At 39.4% G+C, this 12,500-nt stretch overlaps 1 protein-coding gene across 1 annotated transcript; it reads right to left on the reverse strand.

Annotated features, from left to right (window-relative positions):
- Positions 1-516: 516 nt before the first annotated feature.
- Positions 517-6,354, reverse strand: cdk7 (cyclin-dependent kinase 7). The gene is made up of 9 exons (XM_039803154.1): positions 6,202-6,354; positions 5,906-5,965; positions 5,781-5,814; positions 5,628-5,695; positions 4,165-4,233; positions 2,723-2,833; positions 2,515-2,633; positions 962-1,061; positions 517-582 (listed from the first exon to the last, which is right to left on the reverse strand). Exons 1-9 carry the CDS (start codon positions 6,265-6,267, stop codon positions 517-519), a joined length of 693 nt encoding a protein of 230 aa, XP_039659088.1. The 5' UTR covers positions 6,268-6,354.
- Positions 6,355-12,500: the final 6,146 nt, after the last annotated feature.

Below are 12,500 nucleotides of genomic sequence, written 5' to 3' on the forward strand. Positions count from 1 at the left end.
CCAATGTCTGCACACACTTAACCTTCCATAACTCTGATCATGTTAAAGAGAGAATAGCTACTGTGCTTTAGTGGTGTATTACCTGTGTTGCTGTGGTCCTCGTCGAGGGGTTAAAGGTGAAGAAGCTCTGTAGCAGCTCTAGTAAGTCGTCTCCAGCTGCACTAAATATATGTTCCTAGCAGATGGAAGGAAGATAAGGAAGACGCAGGATAGTGGACAATATGATAAAGTCACATTAGAAAATAAGTTTATAGAAATGTTAAAATTTGATTGTAAGATTTATTTAGAATTTGTAGGAAAATAGAAAAATGTATCCTAAATAATGTTAATTAAATATAAAATGGGATTTTAAAAGAATTTTAAACTTAAAAATAAAAATAATTAAAAAAGTACACAACACTTAAATATGGTTTTAGATTTTTAGGTAAGTTGTGGTTTGAAATGTTTGCACACACTTAACCTTCTATAACTTTGGATTATGTTAAAAGAGAATAGCTATTGTGTTTTAGTGGTGTATTACTTGTGTTGTTGTGGTCCTTGAAGAAACAAACGGGAAGAACCACTGGAGAAACTGGAAGGCGCCTGTGAAAAAACAAAATACACAGGACTCACTTTGTAAGGAGAGTGAAACGGGAAATAGATAGTAGTGGGACCATGTTTCTTTGACACCCATTCCTTTTGCAGACATATATGACAAACAAATTACACAAGGATCTTCACTTGTAAGCAGAGTTAAAACATCCATCACTGGGGAAATAACTGATACCAACAGGCCATGTTTCTTTGTGGGCCCTGACCAACACCCCATGTTTCTTCTTCTGTGCAGCCTCACAAGATCTTAGTTAGCTGGTCAAGGTCTGAGTCTCCAGCAATGGAGGATGGTGCAGAAAGAAGAAGAAACAGGCCAGTGCGCGAACAATAATTACTGTATGAATATATCTTTGAAGTGCGGTTTGTGTACCCGAAGGAGTAACTCTGCCAAGATGCATCCCACTGCCCACATGTCAACACCCACACCGTACATCCTGGCACCAAACAGGAGCTCAGGGGAGCGGTACCACCTAGGAAATGGTTCAATAAACAGACGGTTACATTTTCAACTATTAAACAGGCATACAGTATGTTACTTTTCTAGGAAAAAGATTAAGCCTGTTTAACTAGAACAACTGGGAAACCTTGAGATTCCTTACCCAAGAGAAGAATTAGTTAATTAATTATTAATTAATTAACTAATTGTTAGTTTATTTTTAAAAGTATGTGTTGTCACACATGACTTAACCAGTCACAAATGTATCTTCTCATGACAGACTTTTAACTTAATAAAATAAGGCACATGCGGATTTATTTATCTAAATTGATTTAGATAAGCTGTGTGCAGAGGTGTCAAAATTATTCACATTCATTACTCAAGTAGAAGTATAGATACTAGGGTTAAAAAAGACTTCTGTAGAAGTTGAAGTATCAACTCAAGCTTTTTACTCAAGTAGAAGTGTAAAAATACTGGTTTCAAAACTACTTAAAAGTATAAAAGTAATGTAAGGGGAAAAAATGCCATTAAGGACAAAAGCTTAGGCCACGCCACAGGGGCCTAATAGTGTACTACCCCACCTCTACAAAAAAACATTTTTCCAAAGGCCATAATGACTATAATGTTATGTTATATGTTAATGTTGAAAAATTTGGGATGCACCTGTTTCAGCCGCATTTATGCCCATTGAAAATGAACGCATTTTAGTACAATGCAAATACATTAAAGAACCATATATGTGTACTACTGAGCATTAACATGTGTTTCGTGGAGCGGAAGATATGATGACTAGTTGCCTGTAAGTATTGTAATGGTGCAGAAGGTCAACCTTCAGAGGCATGTTATCAATAGCCTTTATTGGAATGTAAATGTACATCCAAGCTTAGCTGCAGGAATCTGTGAGGGCAACGGATGTAAGATAACAAAACGAGAAAATTGCCGGTGCTTGGTTGGGACATTTCGCTCGAGTTCTCTCTCGAGTCTCTGCCACGGACATCTTCCTACTAGGCTACATACGTCTGCCATTTCCTTGGTGGAGTGTGACGTGATTTGTGTTATGTGCAGGTGCGATGGATCGCGTACAAACCAATAGGGTGTCGGAATGTGTTTATACTTCTCATCCAACCACAATCAAATTCACTCTCTCTGGATGGCGCGATTTATCTGGATAGATTTTTCTTTTCTTTTTTAACGATGAAAAGCCAAAATTAAAAACAAGCCGAACTGAAATAGGAGTAACAGGGCTATTTTTAAAATGTAAGGAGTAGAAAGTACAGATAACTGTGTGAAAATGTAAGGAGTAGAAGTAAAAAGTCTGCTGTAAAATAATTACTCCAGTAAAGTATAGATACCCAAAATTTCTACTTAAGTAAGGTAACAAAGTATTTGCACTTCGTTACTTGACACCTCTGAATGAGTGTAACAAAAACACAGGGGCATGTGCAGATAAGTCTAAGTTATGTTTTATTAATACAATAAGCACGGACCTGGTAACAACTTGATGTGTGTAGACTCTGTTGGGGCTGCCAAATGCTTTGGCCAAACCAAAATCAGCCAACTTCAATACTCCGTTGCCATCTAACAGCAGATTATTGGGCTTCAGATCCTGGACATACAAAGTATCAAAATGTGAGTTATTGACTGTATGTGTGCATATGTGTGTACAGTATGTGTGTGGAGCATTAGTGCTCTTACCCTGTGTAGGACCCAGTGTTTGTGCATATACTCTAATCCCTGTAGAGTCATGAGGATGTAGGCTTTGATGTTGGCCGGAGTAAGGACTAGGCTGGTGTCTTTGATGATCACCTTTATAAAAAAAAAATAAAAAAAGTTAAAAAATGACAAAGAGGTTTAAGTAAAGCCGGATATCTGACAACTAATAATCCTCATCCATTACCTAATGTTTTACAGGTCTCTAGGCTATACATTCAAAAACAAATTACACTTATCGGAACAGATAAGAGAATTAAAAGACAACTGGGATGTCGACACAGCTGCAGCCAAGCTAAACAGCATTCAACCTCTCACCCAGAATCTCCATTGTTCCAGCAGCTCCAAAAACACTGACTTTAGTATCCTGCTATGTAATTTAACTGGCAATAAAAGCATTGCACATCTGTAGTTGATAAACTCACACAGCCAAATCTAACCATGTGGCCTAAAAATAGTCTTAGCACCCGTTATAAGACGAGCAACATATTTCATCCTCATGTCTGTCTGCTGCCTGTGAGCCACTAATGGCATCAATTCATTGTGAGAGCCAAGAGCGGAGTGCTATTGATTTTTTAAAGTGTATTTATCTTGTTTTGCATTGTTCTATTAAAGTCTAATGTATTGGTGGTGGCCGACCATCTGGAGCCTCGTATGCTAAAACAAACCAGAAGAAAACTAAAAAAGCCTCAGTGACCTTGCAGAACCACTTAATGGTTAGATGAGAGCACTCACAATGCTATCTTCGTCATCCTGCTCATATTTTCAGTGCTACTCTGTATGTCATCTGACCTTACACCTCTCGATCATAATCTGTGTGTGTGTGTGTGTGTGTGTGTGTGTATGTATGTAGATATTTCTAAGGAAAAGAATGAAACCCAGCTTTTAAATGCTCTCTCCCTGATCTCTAATAAGGGTGAGGCAACATTGTGTTCTTTCACAATCATAAATGAGTGATGTGACTCTCCAGTGTATATGGATAATACACATCTGTACAACATGGTGTGATCCAATTAAAAAAAGGTGTTGATTGAGGTTACAGTTTGTGGAAAGAAAATAGGCAAACCAGTAAAGAAATTTTCAAATCTATAATTTGCTGATAATATTGAAAAATACTATGAAAAATGTATTTAGTTAGTTTAGTGAAGTTAGGGGGACACATTCAGGAAATGCAACTAAAGCTGTTCTAAATTTGGAAGGTTCTCAGAAAGAAAAAAAACATATTCCTGTCAGGAGAAATTAATATGGAAATGTAAACTGATCAAACTCTTACAATTTAATTAAATCTAAATTAGAACAAAATAAAGCTTTTCAATGGGCTGTTGAATGGGACTTCATAACATTGTTTCATGTTATTTTGTCTATCCCTGGAAAGACACAGATGGGCTGAAAGAGATGGTTTCAAAAAAGGTGAGGAACTGTCTTACCTCCAGATCTGTTTCCATGAAATCAAACACCAGGCTGATGTTGGATTTGTGTCCAAAGGCATCCAGCAGCTAAAAAACCCACAGCAGCCGAAATGTTAATGCTCAGTTCAAATTAGGAGAATACTTACAATATAGAAAGTTAATTATTTTTTTCCTCACAAGTAATACCATTAACATAACATTAGATAGGAAACCAATCCGTTAGTAAAACTTCGAGCATGCATTAAGGACATAAAAATCTGGATAGCCTACAATTTCCTTATGTTAAACTCAGAAGTTATTGTACTTGGCCCCAAACACCTCTGAAGCTCATTATCTAAAGATATAGACTCTGGACGGCACTGCCCTGGCCTCCAGCACCACCGTAAGGAATCTCTGAGTTATCTTTGATCAGGGAAATATCCTTTAATGCCCACATAAAACAAACTTCAAGGACTGCCTTTTTTCACCCTAGGCACATCCTGTCTCAAAGGGATGCAGACAAACTAGTCCATTCATTTGTTACTTCAAGGCTGGAATATTAAAATTCCCTATTATCAGGTTGCTCCAAAAAGTCCCTAAGGACTCTCCAGTGGATCCAGAATGCTGCGGCATGACTACTGATAAGAACTAGGAAAAAAATACAGTAGATTTCTCCCATATTAGCTTCTCTGCGCGGATTTTATATCCAGAATTGAATATAAAATCCTCTTCACCTACAAAGCTCTACTATATATATTTATTAAACGGCTTGGGTGAAAAAAAGTCTGGTTAATTTATCAGCTGTGGCAAAAAGTGGAGAAAAACGGAGCAAGAGCCTGTCCTCCACTCCAATTCAGGCTGATTCAAGACCTGCATCACCCGGTTGGGGTTGAATTCGCTCTAATGACCGCCTCGCTCTACATTATCCGTTACATATATCTTAAAGAGCTCATAGTACTCTACTACCCCACTAGAACACTGCAATCCCAGAATGCAGAGTTACTTGAGGTTCCTAGAGTCTCCAAAAGTAGAATGTGAGCCAGAGCCTTTAGCTACCAGGCTCTTCTCTTGTGGAACAAGCTCCCAATTTCGGTTCGAGAGGCAGACACCATCTGCTGTGTTCCTGCTTGACGCCGACTACTACTACTACTACTACTACTACTACTACTACTACTACTACTATCATTATTATTAGTCATAGTCAATTATCTTTACTGTTACTATAATGTCCATGGTTCATCATGTGATTCCATTACTCACTGCTAGAATTGTTATGGCCCTCCACCTACAGCCAGGTTCTGTCCGAGGTTAAAGGAAGTTTGTCTTTGCCACTGTCCCACCTTAGGGAATTTGTTGTGTCTTTGTAAATTATAGAGTGTGGTCTAGACCTTCTCTATCTGTAAAGTGTCCTGAGATCATTTCTGTTATGATTTGACACTATAATTAAAATGTAATTGAATTAATTAGAAGGTACAATCACAAAATAATGAATTTTTACCCACCCCAATGATATTTGGATGATGCAGTTCTTGCAGCAGTTTGATCTCTCGAAGAGCAGTCCTATTAATACCTATTAATAAGAAATAGTTATAGATTAGTCATTAATGATGACAATGGACTGCACTGTGTGGTATAAACAGGAAGTCAGCATTTACCATCTTTAGCCTCAGTTCTGTGGCCAACCTTAATCTGCCAGAAAAAAAGACAACAATGTGGTGGTAAACGTCAGCATAGCATACAAATGCTAACAGATGTCCAAACTTAAGCTAATTTATTGTACCTTTTTAATGGCAACTATGGTATCATTCGTTTTGTCCCTGGCTTTGTACACTGTGGCGAACTGGAGAAGAGAAACAGAGAGCGATAAGTACGGAAATACAGAGACCAAATATGTGTTTTTTCACGCTCACTGCTGCTGTAAGGACAACATGGACCAGCAAGTCTTTGTTGACATTAGCAACCAGCTAACGCTTGTTAGCTTGCTAACATGCTTCATACACATCGAGCCAGAACCTGCAAGAGGAAGAAAGCAGAGAGATATAAAGACCAAAATCTCTGATGTTTGTCTCCACTTACCTGACCCTCTCCGAGGAAGTCCAATTTCTCGTATCGTTTAGTTCTGGATTTTACATCAAGCGCCATGATACCTAGCTAACTGTCAGTTTCATCAGGAGACACTTCCTGTCTTGTTAAAGGTCCGTGCGTTCTTTTTCCGGGTTAGAAGAGGTTTTCTATTGGCCGACACCGTCACCTACCGGATCAATTTGTCCAACACTGAGAACGCTAAAGCAACTTGTAAAGCAGGTTTATATAAACAATAATATGATTTCAATTTACAGTGAATTGTTTTATACTAATTTCTATTTTGAATGTCGTGCCACAATTGGTTACTGTATAATTTTATGAAGTGTCGGTTTCCGTCATTATTATTAGGCTACTTTATTATGCAGTAACATGGAACTAACGTTACTACTTCTACTACTACTACTACTACTACTACTACTACTACTACTACTACTACGCTAGTACTACTACTATGATAATCATCATCATTAATATTTGGCATAGTATTACACTTAGTAGGAGTTCAATAACAAGATCGAAAGAAAAAGAAATATTAAATCTGATCTATTATCAAATTACTAACAAATAGCTAAACTTATAAATGCTGTATTGTGATGTGGTCTATTTTATTTCATTTCAATTTCAGGTTCAAAGGGAATTTTCTCATAACTTTGTTTTTATGTTATATATATATATATATATATATATATATATATATATATATATATATATATATATATATATATATATATATATATAGGCAGTTCACCACTTACCTGAGGTTGAAAAAAAAGTAAGGTTACCCAAAACTGAAAAATAATTTACATTTCTGAATTTTACAAAAAGGCCTTTTTCAGGGAACAAGAAATGGGTTAACAACATAAAGCTGTTCTGCAGCAATGGAGGTTGATCAAGCTTTGAAAGTTGGTGCTACCAATTCCCACAGGTGTTCCAACTTGTCTGGATTACTTACAACCCCCTCTGTTTGTATAAAAGTATTGTTGGAACACACTGTGGTACCATACCCTCGTGAGCATTATTTGAACAGTATTGTACTGCAGAAGTAGTGTGTTGCCATAAAAGTGCGCGAAAAAGGCAATTAACAATGGAAGAGAGACAGACCATCATAACACTTAAGAATGTTGGTCTTTCCTACAGAGAAATTGCGAAGAAAGTCAAGGTGTCAGTGAGTACAGTATTCTTCACCATCAAAAGGCACTTAGAAACTGGGGGAAACTCTGACAGGAAGAGGTCTGGCAGACCCAAAGCCACAACAGAATCAGAAGACAAGTTTCTGAGAGTCAACAGCTTGCGTGATAGGCGGCTCACAGGACAACAGTTTCAAGTACAGCTTAATAGTGGTCGTAATAAGCAAGTCTCAGTTTCAACCATAAAGAGAAGACTTGGAGCTGCAGGTTTGATAGGTCGAGTTGCAGCAAGAAAGCCATTGCTAAGACGTCGGTGATTTGTACAGAGTGAAAGGCCCCCTGAACCAAAACGGCTACCACAGCATTTTGCAGCGCCATGCAGTACCCTCTGGTATGCGCCTAGTTGGTCAGGGGTTCATCCTACAGCAAGATAATGACCCAAAACATAAGTCCAAGCTATGCCAAAACTACCTTAGCAAAAAAGAACAAGATGGTAAGATTAAAAACATGGAGTGGCCAGCACAGTCACCAGACTTAAACCCCATTGAGCTGGTTTGGGATGAACTGGACAGAAAAGTGAAAGCAAAGCAGCCTACAAGTGCCACACATTTATGGGAACTTCTGCAACAGAGTTGGGAAAATCTTTTTCTCCATTGTAGAAAGAATGCCACGAGTGTGTTCAGCTGTTATATCTGCCAAAGGGGGCTACTTTGATGAGTCAAAAATTTAGAATACATTTTGTTTTTTTAACTTCAATTATTTATTTGTTCTATTCTTTCAGAGTACAATAAGACATTGAACTGCATTTTTCAATAAAAAAACTATATATATATAATATTATACATTTTATAGAATTTCTTTCTACAACTAATAAGAATATTACTGTAATAATAATACTGTGATAATAATACAGTAATACACTTTTTCATACTGCACTTTGTATGATTTCTTAATCAATGACAGAAAAACAAATCTCAACTCAGATCTTATCTGTTCTGAAATTCCTGTAACATTCCACAGTTATGATGCAATATGCAGTAGTGTTATGTTCCAGTTTGCCTTTTTTTTTTAAACAGTTAGACGTTTGACATCGGTCTCTTGGGAGTCTCTTCTGTCAGTTAGGAAGGTTTTGTGATCCATGCACCGCTGAACACATCTCTACATCCCATCTCCATACACAGTAGATACCCTCACATCCCACAGGATTAGCCATGGCTCCTCTCCTTTGACCCTCCCTGCCTCACACACACACACACACACACACACACACACACACACACACACACACACACACACACACACACACACACACACACACACACACACACACACACACACACACACACACACACTTTCTCTCTCTCTGACTGACTTCATGTTAAGTTTGACAAGAGGACTGTGAAGGATCAGCAGGCCTAATACACCCCTCATTCTCCCCTCAGATGCATACACATTTATATCCTGACAGCTCACAGATGTGACTGACAGGACCGTATGTGCCCATGCAACCATGAAGAGAAGAGAAGAGAAGAGAAGAGAAGAGAAGAGAAGAGAAGAGAAGAGAAGAGAAGAGAAGAGAAGAGAAGAGAAGAGAAGAGACTCTAGCAGTAGTCTAAATCTTTACTGGCATTGTATCATCAACCTTTAGGGACGCACAGGCGGCCTTACATTATTGTAACGTGGAGCATAGCTGTCCAGTGGTGGACATAACTCAGACCTACTTACATCACTCCCTCTAAAACAAATGTGGCATATTGATGTCCTCCTCTAATTCTGATATGATTTGAGGGCATTCTTGTGCTCATTCCCCTCAGTCTCTCTGTGAGACTGTGGATGAGGAGCACAGCAGCTGAGTTATGGAGGCATAAGTGATTCTTGTGGCGTTTATACAGTTTGTCACAGTAAATCTCATGATAGCATGGGTAACATTACGCACAATAACTCATTCTGGTTATATGTCACATTAGCAGATGGTGCTGTTGGGCTGGTATGTGAATGTGTGTGTGTGTGTGTGTGTGTGTGTGTGTGTGTGTGTGTGTGTGTGTGTGTGTGTGTGTGTTGTGTGTTGTGTGTGTACCTCTGTTTGACGGGCAGGAGGAAAGTGAAACAGCAGGGCTGTTTATCAAACTTATAGGAAGTGGGTGTTGTTGAGCAAGGACGTGTCGCACCACCACATCCTGCTGCTGGAAAGACAGGACAGGGTTCACACAGTGTATAGTAAACAACTAATGCAGGCTAGGTGTCTTTTGTGTGTGTGGTGTGGTGAGGCATGGTGTGTGTGTGTGTGTGTGTGTGTGTGTCTGTGATATGTGACCACTTCATTCAACACTGTACACTGATTGTAAATAACCTGGCCTGTTGTCTTTAAAAGAGATGAAGATGAGGCCATTCAGGTGGTCCCTGAAGATGTATTTTTTTTTTTAACAGTTAATTTCCTCCTTGCATCACTCTGCCTAACACATGTTCTGTTAAACACACTGACAACTGGCAATCAGATTTAAGCCACCACCACCACCACCCACAAACCATGCATATCACATTAAAATGCAAAAAACAAGATCTGATGAAAGTGTGAAATCTTAAGTTGTGAAGGCCATTTTTGAGAGAAAATAATACGGTCAAAAGCTTCAGCTCTCCTCAAGAATATATCTAAAAAGATGTCCAACAATTTTGGCTATTGTACATTACACCTCCTATTTCTGTTTTAATTGGTCATATTGCTCCATTTAAAATTTTAGTCATTCATTGCTCCATTTGACATTTTAGTCATAACATATGACCTCTGTCAGGTCAATACATCGGAAAGATAAGATTTAAAAGGAACTTCGATACACTGACTGAATGTGTAGGAGAAGAGTGATTCAGCGCTTTCACAGCCAGTGCTGTATAACACACCTGCTGCACATCTCTGTCTTGGTTTTACTCACTCACTCTCAGGGGAAGTGGCAGTGTTCTGTCATCTAGGGAGTTTTCCTCTTTGTTTCTGACTCTCTCACATAGGCCCACACACATGCAGCTGTATCTGACCACATGCACAGTTATAACACAACAGGATGTTGTAGGGTGGATGTATGAGGTGTGAAGGTTTGCACAAGTTGTGACAAACAATATCTGTTTCTGAGAACTAATAATTCATTATTCATTTGTCTAATAGATGCTCCCACTCTTGATCTGTTGCTTGTTTTTTCCCCTTGGTATAGCGTATATGTCAGGATTTGAATCCAAATGTATCCAACTTCCAACAGTGACTTACCCATTTCACATTTATTCTTTGCAGATGTCTGTGGTGAGAAGACAATAAGAAAGCAGAAGGACAAACAGAAGGACAATCATTATCTTCCTTACTGCTGTTAGTTTACAGCCAACGCAGAGATTCATCAAATTGGTGCTGTCAGTCCTGGGTTGCATTGTTAGATGCCAGAACTGTCAGTTTGAATAAATATTAGGGCAGAATTTTTGTTTTGTTCACCATTGTCTTCCTCCAGCATCTGAGGCATCAGCATACACCGGGGCTTGTGGAGGACTTTAAGATGAGCCCACTTGATAGCTGGGCTCATACAGAGACAACATTATGATAATGTCCCTATAAGTAGCAGGGGGATGGGCACAGTGTCATCTCTTCACATAGACAGAGCCAGCAGGGAGTCCGCAGTCAACTGCATTTAGGGCTGTCTTTGTTGTTGTCTTAGCTCCCATCTGGGTTGCTGTTTTGTTGTGGTCTGCATCTCCTCTCAGACGTCGTTATCGCTCTCATTAGAAGAATATCTATCTCAGCCCCAAATGGAGAACAAAGTCTTCCAATAACTCTTTCTCTCCCTTTGTTTGTTTGTGTGTGTGTGTGTGTGTGTGTGTGTATCTACCGTTATATGCAAGTATGACTGCATGTGCAAATGGCAGGTGGCCCCTTTAGTCGTTCAGAGAGACTGTACACTGTGTGCTGAGCAGTTCTGTTTTAATGAATTGCTGTATGCAGCCTATACGCTCCATTTTTTTGTCTAATTTAACACTCAGGAAATACATTTGGAGATTACAAGGAGAGGATGTGTAAAATGTGTCCCAGGATGGATTCAAACCCCCACGATGCCACGGCTACACTGAATGTGTGTTATACAACGATAGGCAGCAGGGTGTTACAGCCAGTCGTCTTTGGAAGGTAAATGAGGGAGAAGAGTAGGCCATTCTGGTTATATGGTTTATCAGAGTGTATCAGGAGCTGGAGATAGAAGTGTGTTATCCAAGAAGTCATTTACTTCATTAAACCAGTCAGATCACTGAGGCCTCAGTAGTCAACCTTGTCACACGTCCCATTAACTTCTCAATCTATCAGCATGGCCTTTACCCCTTCTGTCTCACACACACACACACACACACACACACACACACACACACACACACACACACACACACACACACACACACACACACACACACACACACTCTCAAACACACACACACACACACACACACACACACATAATATACACAGATGCACTTTTGTTACGCACACCTGTATCTGCAAAACACAACTGCACGCTATATCACACACACAATTGCTTGTTCCTTGCATGCTTTCACTATCTTACTCACAGCAAAGACCTTTTCTCCTGCATACACACACACACACACAAACACACACACACACACACACACACACACACACACACAAACACACACACACACACAAACACACACACACACACACACACACACACACACACACACACACACACACACACACACACACACACACACACACACACACACACACACACACACACACACTCCCTTTCCCTCTATCTCAGCTAACCCCATTACCTCTGTTAGTCCCAGGGGTCTGTGAGCTCTGATGAACCTTCTGCTGCCCAGTGAGATTAGTGGACTCCCTGAGAAAAGCCCTTCATTGATTGAACGCAAGTCTCTCCTGCTCGCAATGTCAGCTCAAGGTTAGCGCGTTGACTCTCGCCGCTCTCTTTCCCAGCACAGTCAAGTGCTGTAGCTTTGTTATGAATATCAGTGTGGTATTATTATTTAAGCTCTGCTGACTCCACTGTTTATATTATTCATAAAAACAGTTAACCAATTATTGACATTCACCTTCAGAGCCTCACTTTCCTTCCTCTCTCAGTCCTTCTCTCCAGTGGCCCCACTTACAGTAAAACATTT

This window comes from Perca fluviatilis, chromosome 6 (genome assembly GCF_010015445.1).
Source record: "Perca fluviatilis chromosome 6, GENO_Pfluv_1.0, whole genome shotgun sequence".
Classification (NCBI taxonomy): Eukaryota; Metazoa; Chordata; class Actinopteri; order Perciformes; family Percidae; genus Perca; species Perca fluviatilis.

Coding starts and splice junctions, on each gene's coding strand:
- cdk7 (XM_039803154.1), bottom strand. CDS start 6,267: ATGGCGCTTGATGTAAAATCCAGAACTAAACGATACGAGAAATTGGAC. Junction 5,966..6,201: donor ACTTCCTCGGAGAGGGTCAG/GTAAGTGGAGAC, acceptor TCTCTTCTCCAG/TTCGCCACAGTGTACAAAGC. Junction 2,634..2,722: donor AACACTGGGTCCTACACAGG/GTAAGAGCACTA, acceptor TTGTATGTCCAG/GATCTGAAGCCCAATAATCT.